Source organism: Pelophylax lessonae (genome assembly GCF_965119305.1).
Source record: "Pelophylax lessonae genome assembly, contig: HAP1_SCAFFOLD_300, whole genome shotgun sequence".
Classification (NCBI taxonomy): domain Eukaryota; kingdom Metazoa; phylum Chordata; class Amphibia; order Anura; family Ranidae; genus Pelophylax; species Pelophylax lessonae.
Window position 1 is genome coordinate 1 of NW_028120044.1, and position 15488 is coordinate 15488.

Here is a 15488-nt window from a genome sequence, read left to right on the forward strand (position 1 = left end):
TATAACCCATTGAGACGTTTGGTGTATCTGTATGTTTTTCAGGCGAGGAAGGTGTTGCCGATGGACAAGCTGGAGCAGGTGAAGTCTCAGCTGGACCTGGTTCTGCAGGCAGATCTGGTCAGACAGATGGAAGAGGTCCTTTCCCGCATAGAGCCCATGGATTCAGCATGCAGCAGCAGGCGAAGCAGTATCTCCTCCCATGTGAGTTCCATGCCTGCTGTAATCCTGGAGATATTTATCACCGGCGGTGGCTTGAAGTCTCTTGGGTCCATAATTATTCAGTTAGGAAGAAATCTCCAGCATACTTAAAACTGCTTAATGGAAATTATATTGCCCGTCCCTGGGGGGCCTGGTACAGAGATAACTGCTAGACACTCTCCCTTTCTTCCTCTCTCCCTCCTAAAGTGGAACTAACTCAACAGGAACTTTTTTTTAATCATTATGCTGCTAGCATTAGTAAATAGGAAGGTATATTTACTCATTTTACTATTCTTTTACTTCTGGTTTCTGGCCTAGAACAAAATGATGTCATGCATCCTGGGAGTCTTCATGGGAGGAGGGGCTTTCTCAGCTAAGCATAAGCTCCTGTCTGCTTGCCTGAGCTAAGGGCAGATGGATTCCAGGAAGTAAATGCTACATGGATTACCTGCCCTTACTCAAGATGGGCATACCTAGAAATGTTAGGGGGGTGTTTTTTAAAGTGATTTCTCAGAAAAATACAGCATGGAGGCATTGATGCATGGTGGGGGGGGGGGGGGGATTGCTTTTAAAATTAAAAATGTATTAACCACTTGCCGACCGCCGCATGACTATGTACTGTGGCGGTCAGCCCCTCCTGTGAAAAGCGCCGTATCGGTACGTCGCTCGCCCACGAGCCTCTAGGGGGCGAGCGTGCGCCGCCAGAGGCGCGCTCCCGCCCCACGCTCGTTCCCTGACATCCCCGTGCGAGTGACCGGCGGCTCCGATGTCTGCCGGCCACTCGCGATCTCCCGCTGGAGAGGGAGAAAGGCAGGCAGCTGATGTAATCAAAGCCCTCTGTCATTCTCCCTGATGTAACTGCAGAGACTATACGATCCTGCTATGTAGGATCGTATGTCTCTGTGGTTACATCACAAGCCACGCCCCTTGACAGTTAGAATCACACCCCTAGGGACACACTTAACCCCTTGATCACTAATAAAGTTAATCCCTTCCCTGCCAGTGTAATTTTTAAAGTAACCGTGCATATTTATACCACTGATTACTGTAGTAATGTCACTGGTACCCCCAAAAGTGTCATAAATGTCACTCAGGGGTCCGATCTGTCCACCGCAATGTCGCAGTCCTGCAAAAAAGAAATTGCAGATTGCCGCCATTACTAGTTAAAAAAGAAAAACAATAAAAATGACAAAAATCTTTCCCGTAGTTAGTAAACGCAATAACTTTTGCGCAAACCAATCAAAATACGCTTTGTATTGCGATTTTTATTTATTTTTTTTTTTTTTACCAAAAATATGTAGCAGAAAATAAATTGACCTAAAATGTTAAAAAAATTTGTACATTTTTTTTTTTTTTTTTGAGAATTTCATTTAAAAAAAATGTGAAAAATATTATTTTTTCAAAATTGTGGCTCTTTTTTTGTTTATAGCGCAAAAAGTAAAAATCGTACAGGTGATCAAATACCACCAAAAGAAAGCTATGTTTGTGGGAAAAAAAGGACATCAATTTCATTTGGGTACAGCGTCGCATGACCGCGCAATTGTCCGTTAAAAACACGCAGTGCCGAATCGCAAAATAGGCCCTGGTCAGGAAGGGGGTAAAATCTTCCGGGGCTTAAGTGGTTAAAGAGCATTTTCAGTTTGTGGTGCTCAGATACAGTTTTTAGTTCCACTTTAAGAATTCCAAACTCTGTAAGAAACCAGTTTTTAGTTAATCCTGCTAGATATGTAATTTTTCAGCTAGTTGGCTAACTCTGTGCTAGATAACCTCCATTTCTAAGGTATTGCAACCATTGTCTGCCACCTCTCTGGTGTGTTGCATTACAGGAGAGCTTCAATGTGCTGGACAGCGGCATCTACCGGGTGGTCAGTCGCAGGAACAGCCAATCAGACGAAGACTCCGGGTCTCTGCACAGTCAGACGCTATCGGAGGATGAGAGGCTGCGGGAGCTCTCTGCACCGCTGGAGGATGAGCATGCAGAATCCGGTAAATGCAGCTCACTGATTGGGTTATATTTCAGGAGTGGATCTGTAAATCCAGATCTGCATTCCAAAGTGAACCTTCTGAGCGGCTCGTATTAAATATCAAAGGCAGCTGGCTTTACTGCGTTTATTGCTGGCTAAAAATATATTGACTTTTATATAGTGCAGATTTAATTTCATTTTAACAAATAATTAATTTAAATTATAAAGATAAAGTTTTATAAAGATAAAGTTTTTTAATTTTTTTTTTATTGTGGGGGGGGGGGAATCCCCTTTTTTTTTTGTCCTTTTTCTGAATTGAATTTCTGATATCACAGATCCGCTGATGCATGTTGTCTGCACATTGGTGTGGTTTGTCTCATTGTCTTTATGTTACCTGTTCTCCCGCATGTTCCGCCCATCAGACACCGCCTCTCACGCCTCTGTGACAATGGACAGCGATCGGACCGAACCCATTCTCCCATTCAATCTCTCACTGCCATTCCGTTCCACCTCACCCCGCATGTCCCTGCAAGCTGTCAAAGAAAGGTAAAGAATTGCCCATAGGTAACACTGACCAGTTTACAGGAGGAGGATTTACTGTTGTGGATTATCATGTTACATGGTTGCATAGTAGTTGAGGTTGAATAAAGACAATAGTCCATCCAGTTCAACCTGTGTAGGTGTGTGTGGCTGTAATCATCTCACATAGCCCTGAATGTTCTGATCCTTGAGATGTACGTCTAAGAGTCTTTTGAAAGCCACCATACTACCCGCAGAAACCACCTCTTGTGGTAGAGAATTCCACAATCTTGTAGCCCTAACAGTAAAGAACCCCCCACGTTGCCTGAGGTTAAAACGCTTCTCCTCTAATCGCATTGTATGCCCTCGAGTCCTCATGCAATCCCTTCGACTGAACAGCTTTTTTTCTAAGCTGAGATCCCCATTGAGATATTTAAAAATTGCTATCATGTCCCCCCTCAGGCGTCTCTTCTCCAGGGAGAATAAATCAAGCGATTGCAGACGCTCTTCATAATTAAGGTCCTCCAATCCCCTAATTAGTTTAGTTGCCCCTCTCTGGACTCTCTCCAGCTCCAGCACATCCCTCCTGAGGACTGGCGACCAGAACTGGACAGAATACTCCAGATGCGGTCGGACCAAAGTTTTATAAAGTAGATTGGTTTTAAAGTCCAACACAAAATACTAACAAAAAAAGTAATAGGAAGGGAAGGTACTGATAAACATAAAGTCTACAAGCAGATTACCCACTCGCTCAATACTGAACATGAAGAGCGGGGCTCATATGGCAAAAAGACAGCATACAAAAAAGCATGGACAACAAGAAAAGAGAAAGGTGCCCAGGGAAAGCGCCATATATTAGAGCCACAGTGGTATATATGTATGTGGGTCAACCAAAGATTCCAAGTAGATCACTTTATTGATAAAGGTAAATACATTTTATTGCATCAAAAATACAAAACAGATCATTGACAATGGAATAAATAAACCTTCCACCTCACCAAGACATTATATTAAAATTAACCACTTGGTGATTAAAAACAACACGCATACGTATAACATATAGGTAGGCTGTAGCTGTCATGTGAGCAATGAAATAACCAATTAGCAAATGAATAAGGCAAAACATGTTTAAATAAATAAACAATTAATCCACTGTAATGGAAAAATGTACAAAACGGGGCAACTCGGCAACCCAGTTAGAAGTGATCACGGGGCATCCAATATATTTGGGCAGCCGATTTGACCACATCCAAACTGAGGATACGGCGGGATAAGCAAACCACAGGCTATGGTGTAAGGTGTCAAGTTAAGCAGATTGCATTTAAACCGAGATTGAGGCAGATCAAATTGACCAATGTATGGCCTCCGATCTCGAGCATTAACCACTTAAGCCCCGGAAGATTTTACCCCCTTCCTGACCAGGGCCTATTTTGCGATTCGGCACTGCGTGACTTTAACAGACAATTGCGCAGTCGTGCGATGCTGTACCCAAATGAATTTGACGTCCTTTTTTTTTCCCACAAACAGAGATTTCTTTTGGTGGTATTTGATCACCTGTGCGATTTTTTTTTTTTTTGTTTGATCATGCGCTATAAACCAAAAAAGAGCGTCAATTTTGCAAAAATAACAATATTTTTCACATTTTTTTTATATGAAATTCCCCAAAAAAAAATGTAAAAATCAAAATTTTTAACATTTTCGGCCAATTTATTTTATGCTACATATGTTTGGTAAAAAAAAATCGCAAAAAGCGTATTTTGATTGGTTTGCGCAAAAGTTTACTAACAAAGGGAAATATTTTTGTTGTTTTTTTTTTTTTAACGAGTAATGTCGGCGATCTGCGTTTTTTTTTTTTTTTTGCGGTACTGTGACATTGCGGCGGACAGATCGGACCCTTGACTGACATTTTTGACCATTTTTTGGGTTACCAGTGACATTTCTACAGTAATCAATGCTATACATGTGCACTGTTACTGTAAAATTACACTGGCAGTGAAGGGGTTAACTTTTTTTGAGAGGGAGGGGTTATGTGTGTCCCTAGGGGCGTGATTCTAACTGTGATTGGCTGTGGCTTGAGGTGTATTAACAGTGATCAACGGTCCTACATAGTAGAACCGTATGATCACCATTCATACACAGGGGAGAATGACAGGCGGCTTGTTTACATTAGCCGCCTGCCTTTCTCCCTTTGCACCGACGATCGCCGAGTGACCGGCGGACATCGGGTCCGCCGGTCACACGCGCGGGGGGGGTCCGTGACCACGCGGGAGCGCGCGCTCGCTCCCTAGACCCTCACAGGCTAGCGACGTAGTACTACGTCGCTCTGCCTGTGAGGGGCTGACCGCCGCAGTAAATAGTCGTGCGTCGGTCGGCAAGTGGTTAAGCTACACAGACACCATCCAGCAGATATGGGAATTGCAATGCATAAATCACAGAAAGGAGGAGCCGACAGTGAATGATGGCCAATATAAGGAGATCAAAACAAAATAGTAAATATCATAAATGGTAACATGGTAGTATGGCAAATAACAAAAATAAAATTAGCAACAAACCAATCTCAAACTGGTGACCAACAGGAAAAAAGGGTCCCGGCTCATGTTCGGCGGCTGTCTCTGCAAACAAATTGGGGAGCAGAGAAGCCGCAAAGGGCCGGACCAAGGACAACCCCCCCCCCCCTGTCAGCCAGCAGGAAATGACACCAAGGACAAAAATAAAAATGGCAAAGGTCCGAAAAAAAGGGGGGTGGCCTCTGCGGACCGATGTAAATTGCAAGGTGTATGATACACCAAACCGTGGTGCTCCTGGTATGCAAAATTAACAGGAATATAAAAAGAATAATTGAATAATGTATGTAATTTCAAGTCCAAAGGAGTCAAACAATGAATATTATAATCAAATAAGGCCAGCTTCCATATGGCATAGAGACGCCAAGCACCAAAAATCGACATAAATCCATCGAATTTTCATAATGGCAAGAAAAACTGATGGGATGAACACTAAGTAGTCTAATGTGTAAATACTGGTAGTACCGGAATGCCCAAAGCAACAAAAGTCAAATAAAGTAAATGGTAACTGAACCAGCGGTGTATTTAGGTTTTGTGCTGCCCTAGGCCTGCCTAAACTTGTGCACCCCCTAAATTAAATATGACCCACCCCTTCTTGTAAAGGCCACACCCTTTCCTGTTTATGACCCGCCCTGTCATCTGTAAACCACAGACCACAACCACAACCACAGTCTATCAGTGCTGCCTCATCAGTTCCTATAAGTTCAGCTTCATCAGTGCAGCCTTATCAGTGCAGCATATCCGTGCTGCCTCATCAGTGACCATCAGTACAGCCCCATCAGTGGCCACCAGTGCAGCCTATTAGTGCATCATATCAGTGCCCATCAGTGCTGCCTTATCAGTGCAGCCCCATCAGTGCAGCTTATCAGTGCCGCCTCATCAGTGGCCATCAGTGCACCCCTTTTAGTGCCCATCAGTGCAACATATCAGTGCCCATCATATCCTGCTCGCTCAAGGACAAGGATGTTTAAAGAAAGGAAATTATAATTTTGACATGATGCTTGCCATACCTGGGGGTGGGGGAGGGTAGGCAGAGCATTAGGCTACAGGGCCACACTTATTTGCATTGGCAGCCATCGGGCCAGTTGTATTAAGTGTGGTCGGCGGTCTGTCTAAATGTCCTCACCGGCCAGTGTTATCATACCAGCAGGTAGCAGTGTGACTGCTTTATGGGGCTGCCAGACTGATTTGACTCCTGGACCCCGCCCTCAGAACCATTTTGCCCCATAAGACTTGCACTATACTAAAAGTGTAGCGCAAGCCAGCGGGGACCCTTTTCGTGCAGGAGCCGGGAGAAGGTTTTTTTTCTTTCATGCATGGTGCAGCTTTTTTGCTGCCCCCCTGCAAAGTGCCGCCCTAGGCCTGGGCCTTGTTGGCCTAGGCCAAGATACAGCACTGAACTGAACAGATGACTTCCATAAACGTAGTGAGCAGTCTTATAGATTAGGCAAAAAGTGCTGGTAAGCCAAAGGATAATTGGGAGTCACTTCCCAAGTATAATTAAGGTTACACCCAAGGCCAAGACAAGAAAGACACTTCAACATCAGACGGGTATCAAACCTGAATGCGGAATGGTATAGTTCAAACGACCATGGGAATCCTTAATTTAGGGGTGTCTGAGTGGATTGTATGCTGGGAAAACAGGCGGTGGAGGTAGATGTCTCAGAAAGATAAGCTGCAAGTCAATCCATCCGTGGTCAGAGCAGCATGTAGATGCAAAGTTCCATTGTACAGCTCGCCATAGACCTCATGACTGCAACAAGCATGACGTCACACGCCATCCATCCAGCTTCACCACACACCTTGCAAATCAGCTGCAATCCAATGTTAAGCTTCCACCAACAGGCTTACCGCATGTAAAGCTGCCAAGTCCATAGTCTACCTATAATAAGGGACTGGAACAGTTGGCCACAGAGGAATTAGCTGTTATATCCATGGAAGTCTAACCACCCCGATTGTAGGCTGAGGAGCCCCAGCTATCACAGCCACCTAGTAGCGTAATGTCTACGCGTTTCGCTGATAACCTCAGCTTCGTCAGGACATATCGCCCCCTAGCTGGCAATGTGATTAAATACACTCGAGAATCACATGATACTAATTATCTCATCAATAGACCAATTTAGCCAGCCAAGGCGCTTCAATGTGTTTAGCATTAGTAAAAGGGAATAATGAACAGTCACATAGTATCCTTAAGCACAAGTACCCGCACAAAGAAATAGAAATCAAACAAGGAAGAAAAAGACAATGAAAGGATGAAAAAAATAAATAAATAAAATAAATTTAAAAAATGAAAGAATAATAATAAAGAATAAAGAAAAGAAAATAAGAAAAAGGGAAAGCGGCCATCCACTCAGCTGCTGCCGCCACGTCCCTCACCCTGTTGTGTCACTGCCGCATCACCAGCCGTCCCATTAAAGTGAATAGGACTGTCGGCGAGCCAACAGTGGGTCAGAGGAGGAGCCACTGCAGGACAGAGATGACAGTTTCTCTTTAAAAATGATGATTTAAATGGAATTGATTTAAATCAAGCATTTTAACTAGTAATTTTAAATCATGATTTTAATTTGTGATTTAAATCAACCTTATTTAAATCAAATCCACCCTACTTACAGTAAAGCTACTTTTTTTTTTTTTTTTTTTTTAAACTAGCCCTACTTAAAATAAAATAACATTTTAAAAAATGTTTTAATTACTTTTTGTTTATAGATTACATTGAAAATCTAATATTTCTCTATCGTTCATTGACAGACGCAGCTCTGCTTAATCATAGACTATAGGGTTATGCTCCTCCCACTAGGAGCATAACCCTATCGTCTATAATTAAGCAGAGCTGCGTCTGTCGTTGAACTTCAGAGAAAAGGATTTTATGGTAAGTTCTTACAAAAATCGCCGGATGAAAGTCTAGTTCTCCCCAATAATACAATGTATGTATTACTTCATCTTCAGTAATGAAAAAGTAATTTAAAAAGGCCCATGGTGGAAATGTAAAAATTGCTCCTGTCAATAAAGGGGTATTCAGGTACGAGAGCTGAAGTGGATAAACTGCGGATATAAGCCCAGTCCCAGTGTAGAACAGCCCCACCTCTCTAGCGGCCATTCACGAGTCGGTTCATTTCTGTTTTTCTCTGGTTTTAGTGTCTCGAGCTTTGTCCGAAAAACCACAGAGAAAATTGGTACCCTCCACATGAGTCCTGAAATAAGGAGGAAGCAGGAGGCCAAGGAGGAAGAGCACCCCCATGAAGTGCCTGTGGATGGTTTGGTCCAACAAGAAGAAGAGAAGACTGAGTGAGTTAATTGCAGCAAATAGGAGTGTCGGGGGGGGAAAAAATTAAAATTTGCCGCCTGTATCATAAGGTCATCTTTTTTTTTTTTTTAACAGAAAAGTTTTATTAATGAATAAAGTATTGACAGAGGAGTCATTATACAACCAGTGAGGTCCATCACAAATAAACTAGAGATCTGTGCATACAAGCATTGATATCATACATGAGGTATTGCAAAGGATGAAGAACTAATACAAAGGGCATATCATAACCGTCATCAAGCTGTGCTGAGCCCCAAAACCACAGGGCAGGGGGGGTCTCCAAGGGAAGGGTGGGTGGGCAAGGAGCGCTGGGAAGGCCATCCAGAGTGGGGCCAAAGTTCAGTTCCCTTCCTCCTCCATCCCCCATGGAGATGATCCTGGTAACGGAAACGACACTTGAGGCACTTCAATCAATAAATGATAGTCTAGAGCAGCCCTTCTCAACCAGTGTGCCCAGGCACCCTGGGGTGCCTTGAGGTTTCTTCAGGGGTGCCTTGGAAAAATGCCTAACAATTGCCCAAAAATTGTATACAAACCAGCGTGTGGCTGAAGCCTGCCTTTTTAGTTACACAATGCCACAGGTTTTCATTGTGGACCATTGCAACCTTCTAGCTGCTGGCATCCTAACGACCAATGACATCATAAGCTGATAAGGAGGATGTCAGTCGCCTGCATAGCAAGCTTCCTTGTTTGACCAATCCCCTACCCCTCTCCATCAGCTTTGGGGTCACGTTAGCTGAGTGATCGATAACAACTGAGGCAGAAGAGAAACATTGGAATACTAGTCTATACTAGTGTGCAAAAGTGTATTTGCCTTGGAAGAATACATCACCTATAACTTTGGGTGTCCTACTTGGACTTGTGGATGTTGCTGCATTTTGTAAAACTATTAGAATAGTTTTTACATTTTAGAGTGGGGTGCCTCGAGATTGTCCATCATTTTTAAAGGGTGCCTTGACTGAAAAAAGGTTGAGAAACACTGGTCTAGAGTTGTAAAGTTCTAGCCTCAATCCATGCACTCCAGACTTTCCCAAATTTTTGGGGACACTGACGTCCCATATATGTTAGTTTGTGTATAGTATCATAAGGTCTTATTAACCATCCCGGCATACCCTGTAAGGGGATTGACTGACAGGGGGATACTTGCAGTGTTGGTTATGTGACAATAATGTTATGACTAATTTGTCTAACAGTACCTACATTTTTTATTTTTTTTGTGGGCATATTTTATATGATAAACGGTTTACCCACTTCAGCCCCGGAAGGTTTTAATGACCAGGCTATGTTTTGCGATACAGCACTGCGTTACTTTAACTGACAATTGCGCGGTCCGCAATGCTGTACCCAAAATACAATTGATGTCCTTTTTTTTTTTTTCCACAAAAATAGAGCTTTCTTTTGGTGGTATTTGATCATCTCTGAGGTTTTTATTTTTGTGCTATAAGCAAAAAAAAACGACAATTTTGAAGAGAAAAACAATATTTTTTACTTTCTGCTATAAAACACATCCAATTAAAAAAAAATGGTAAAAAATCTAATTTATTCATCAATTTGGGCCAATATGTATTCTGCTACATGTTTTTGGTTAAAAAAAAAAAATCCCAATAAGCATTTATTGATTGGTTTGCGCAAAAGTTATAGCGCCTGCAAACGATGGGATATTTTATGGCATTTTTCTTTATTTAATTCTTACTAGTAATGGCGATCAGTGATTTTTTTTTTTTAATTTTTTTTTTTTTTTGTGGGACTGCGATGTTGCGGCAGACAAATCGGACATCTAACTGACAATTTTGACACTCTTTTGGGGACCAGTGACATTACTACAGTGATCAGTGCTAAAAAAATATGCACTGTTACTCTACTAAAGGCACTGGTTGGGAAGGCGTTACCATCAAGTATGATCAAAAGGTTAAATGTGTCCCTAGGGGATTCTTGCTAACTGTGGGGGAGGAGCTTTAATTGGGGGAAGTTTGGGATCCATGTACCTGCTTAGCAGAAACACAAGATCTCTATCTTCTCCCCTGTCAGAACGGCAGTATGCCGTGTGTACATAGGCAGACCGCTGTTCTGCCTCTCTCGGGAATGATTGTGGGGGGCTGGCAGACATTGGGTCCACTAGACCGCTGACTGGCTATCCCCTCTGTCCAATCAGTGTGCGATCGCACCTTCAGCAGTGTGCCCGCGCCACCTAGTGGCTATTGCACAAAATGACGTACAGGTACATGATTTGGCGCAATAGAGCCACTTTGCTGCAGTAAATGTACGTTAGGCAGTCGGCAAGTAGTTAATATATACCATGCCCATGTTTTATTATAAGGTGAGAAAACTGAACACAACACATTTTTCGTTGTGCTTATTTTTAGATATTTTTTACAGACTGTAATGATTTTTAACACTGTACTTCATTCTGTGTGCACAGCGAGTGCACAGAGAGAGAGTGAGGAACACTGCCATCTGCAGGCTGGAGAAACCTCCCAATGTGGCTCGCTCCATGCCTGCTGATGGTCCATCTGTCCTTTTTTTATTTTTTTGTTTGTTCACTTATTTATTTATATAGAGGCCACAATCTATGCAGCACTTGTTACGTACTGTACATTCCCATCAGTCCCTCCCCAGAAGGAGCTTTCAATTTTAACCCTAGTACACACTATAATTTTTATTCTTTTGCTGTTAGTACAGTGATCTCCCCACTGAGCTATTGTATTTTGACAGGGGGATGCCCCCCACTGGAGGACGCCCCAACCCCCGGCGGAACACACCAGTCAGCGCTTGCAGCCATTGGCCTTTTATGCTAATGGCCCATTGGCAGAAGCCGGACTGGCTGCCGTACACATTGGCTGAATGTTGGCCGGTTTCTATTGAACCGGCCAATACCGCCCCATATTCGGCCCGTGTGTACAGGGATTAAAGCAAGGTTTCTCACCTAGGATTTCTCCAGAGGTTGCTAGGAGTTCCTAGAGCAATTTCTGCCTTTCTGATAAGTTCCCACTGACAAAATTGATCTTTTTAGCTATGTGTAAAGAGGTTTTTCTTCCCACTGACAATCACACTAATGTATCATGAGTTGTAGACATAGTCATTATTAGTGGGGGGTTCCTTGAGACCGGAAAGTTATTTCAAGTGTTCCTCTGTGTTGAAAAGGTTGATAAAGGCTGATGTAAGGTCTCCATCTTTCATTCATACATATACTGGGCCCTTTAGGAAAGAAGCCAATTACCGATGACGTTCAAGTATGATAGGAAACCCAAGTTCAACATGCAAACTCCATGCAAATAGTGTCCTGACTGGTACTCCAACCAGGGACTCTAGGCAATCGAACCAGGCATCCTATGCAAGACAGAAGTGCTAAGCTTTTGGGTTATTGAGCAGCTTACACAGGCAGTCCCCCTTTGGTCAGGTCATTCACTTGTAATGGAGCGTCATATGGCCTCAAGTCTGTAATACATAGCATAAACTAATAAGTATCTAATGGTCTATGACTTTATCCTGTAGGATAGAATCTCCCCAACCACCAACACCGTCTGTGGAAGAAATTCTGCTAGGAGAACTGAAGCTTGCAACGTTGGAAGCCATGTAAGTGATGACTATTATATGTATTTGGTGAGGACATCTATAACTGACAGCTGTAATGCTTCTTCGTCATTACAATGTTGATGTAACTGGATGCTTGGAAATTAATTGGGAAGTTAAATTTCCCTTAGCTTAGCGAATGTGCTGAAAACTTACTTTGCAGAGAATACCCAATCACACACAAGGAAAATTAAAAAAACAAAACCGTGTTTTTGTTCGTACATTATTGGATGATGGAAGTCCACAGTTTTGTCACATTCACTAAATTCACAAGCACTATAGCTGCCCATAGACATACTTCCCAGTCTATAAGATCCAGCAATGCCTTACAAGTCTTCCATCGCCCGTTGTGTTCCTTGGCCGCCATCTTGGATTGGGAAGCCTGCTGTCACTTCCTGGGGTGGACTGGTCCTATATCCTTCTGGAATGTATGACATTTTCCTAGGAGGCTGCAGGCAGGCCAAGACCAACATAATGCTAACCAAGGCTAGGAATAAAGACGTAGGAGCAAATACCTGCTGAAAAAAAGGTATTTGTGCCCCCCCCAAAAAAATAAAATAAATAAGTATTCAAAATGTGTAATGGAGATATGGGAGGTTTACAAGGATGCAATGCTAAGATGCAATGATGCTAAGAGGGCTATGGGGAAATTGTAGTTACACTTTAACGAGCTGCGTAGAGGTACAAATAAACTTAAGTAGCAAGAGATATAGAGCATCTGGGCAAAACAGATACAACCTTGAGTTCATCAAACTTGAGAGTGCAAAGATTGATACCACGGGATGGAGAGTGTAGTGGACACCAGAACTCCAACTGTGTCCTCTTGGCTGGTCTAGCGCATCCTAGTTTATTCTCAACCAGCCCAAAGATTCAGAAAAAAGCAAGTAAAAGGCCCACTTCTGGCCCCAGGGCTGCAGTTTGGAGACCACGGAGATAGCCAGCAATGGGGCTTAATGACACCAACGATGGGGCGCATTTCCTCCCAATGACAGCAATAATTGCAATAATTAGGCACAATTCTTCCCACTGACCCCATTGATGGGGCACAATTCTTCCCACTGACACCAATGATGGGGCATAATTCCTCTCACTGACAGCAATAATGGGGCACAATTCTTCCCACTGACACCAATGATGGGGCATAATTCCTCTCACTGACCCCATTGATGGGGCACAATTCCTCCTAACACCAATGATGGAGGATTGTTTACTCCCACTGATGCTGGGACATTTGAGTAGGGTAGCATTCTGACCACCACAACAAGAGGGTCATTTTTCCCACAGACTGCTGATATATTAATTTCAGAATGGGTTCCTTAAGACCCGAAAATAGTTTTTAGGCTTCCTCTGGGTTACAAAACTTGCTAAAGGCTACAAAGACACCTGTAGATGGGTGTGTAGGGAGAAGGTAGTGGGCAGTTTGAATATTAGGCTACATGGGATGGCTCTGCTGTATTAAGAAGCTAGGAGGTCCGTTTGGGGAGTTGGACCCATATGGGCTTGCTTACTAAAGGGTATTCCATAACGGTAGTAGCAGAATGCGTAATTTTTTTTTTAATTTTTCAGGCATAAACTTCAGGACTCTCAAGTGTTGTTTAACGTTGAAGAAATGGAAAAGGTCCTAAAAGACTGGTTGATGAACTTGGAGAAGGCTCTCAGTCCCCAGGACCTCACTGGCTCCTGTGAGACATCACTGAACTCCTCAGGGGAAGCAGACATCGCTCCGATAGATTCATCAGACATTGAAGAGATTGAGAGGAAACCATCTGTCTGTTCCAGAGTGGAGGAAGATTTCGTCTTCAGAGTACGCGCTCCGTGTTTCATAGAAGAACCTCTTCATCGAGACCTCTCCCAGTTAGCTATTATGTGCCTAGAATACAACGTTTTCGCTAGCGAGGCTTGCCTTGATGGGAACCCAAGTGCCTGCCGCTTTATACGGAAGTACCTCTTCCTACTGGACCTCAAAAGGCTAAAGCGATGCCTCGCCCTGATTTACAGTGATGTCCCCAGCGTCTGGGACACTTACATTGAAGGATTAAAAGGTAATATTTATGTTTTGGAATATTTTTGTACCAAATTTTGCAATGCAACAATTTTTAGTGTTTCTGGATAGCGAGGGTCTAATGTGGGCAAAGTGTTCCGGAAAAAGTGAGCTTGTGTTTTATCACATAAAGACCTTCAAATCTGTAACAAGAGAAGAATTAAACATGGAAACGCCTTTCAGAAAGAAAGACCACTGTATTGTATGATGGCAACACGTCTGCTTCTGTTCATTACAATTACAGCTGTATTCCACTTGACTGAAGATTTCATGACCATTTTTTGTGATCTGGCACTGCGTTACTTTAACGGACAATTGGGCAACACTGTACACAAATAAAATTTGTAATTCCCCCCCCCCCCCCCAAAAAAAAAATAGTTTTATTTTGGTGGTATCTTTTGCTCTATAAACAAAAAAAGATGTCAATTTAAGAAAAGAAAAAAAATGAATAAATAAATAAAAATGATAATAGGTGATCCTATTATCACCTATTATCTTTTGGTGGTATTTTTTGCTCTAAAAACAAAAAAAGATGTTAGTTTTGGAAAACAAAATAAAAAATGAATAAATAACAATGATAATAGGTGATCCTGCGAGCTACTATGTGAAATACTGTGTGTTTAGCTGCCTGCACTATTCACTCCCCTTGTGGTAAGTGTATATAAAATAAATAATTCTAAAAATGCGTCTCTAAAAATAAAATTAAAATATCTGTGAATGCATATGAAGTGTGATGTTGAACATTAATATAAACAGCTTCTAAAAGTGCAAGATTAATGGTGGAAAGTGTGAAATTAAATTATATTAAAAATGAGTGAAATTAAACAAAATCTAAAAATAATGATCTGTGAATACATATGAAATGTGATGATATAAGACAATTGATTATATAAACAAATATTTTTGAAAAAAAAATAAAATAAATATATATATATATATATATATATATATATATATATATATATATATATATATATATATATATATATATATATATATATATATATATATATATATATATACCAATAAGTGCTGAAAAATATATAATATCTGTGAATAAAATCCATAGAATAATGGCAAGTGCTATAAAGGAAATCACAAATTTATTCCATGAAAGATTTGATGAAAATTCTGTTCATTACATTTACAGATGTTTTTTTTTCCACTTGACTGAAGATTTACCCCCCCTTCATGACCATTTCTTGTGATCCGGCACTGTGTTACTTTAACGGACATTTGTGGCAACGCTGTACACAAAATTTGTAATCCCCCCCCTCCCCCCCCCAAAAAATAGTGTTATTTTGGTGGTATTTTTTGCTCTATAAACA

General features: G+C 41.9%; 1 protein-coding gene across 1 annotated transcript in view; it reads left to right on the forward strand.

The window, feature by feature from the left end:
* Nucleotides 1–42: 42 nt before the first annotated feature.
* The window catches only part of LOC309543687 (BLOC-2 complex member HPS5-like), a gene marked incomplete at its 5' end in the record, with an annotated part of 42072 nt that continues 26626 nt past the window's right edge, over nucleotides 43–15488 (forward strand). Inside the window, 6 exons of the mRNA XM_082276138.1 lie at nucleotides 43–201; nucleotides 2025–2184; nucleotides 2585–2708; nucleotides 8381–8530; nucleotides 12042–12122; nucleotides 13686–14161. Of these exons, the coding sequence (XP_082132264.1) occupies nucleotides 43–201; nucleotides 2025–2184; nucleotides 2585–2708; nucleotides 8381–8530; nucleotides 12042–12122; nucleotides 13686–14161 (1150 nt within the window). The remainder of the gene's footprint in view (nucleotides 202–2024; nucleotides 2185–2584; nucleotides 2709–8380; nucleotides 8531–12041; nucleotides 12123–13685; nucleotides 14162–15488) is intronic.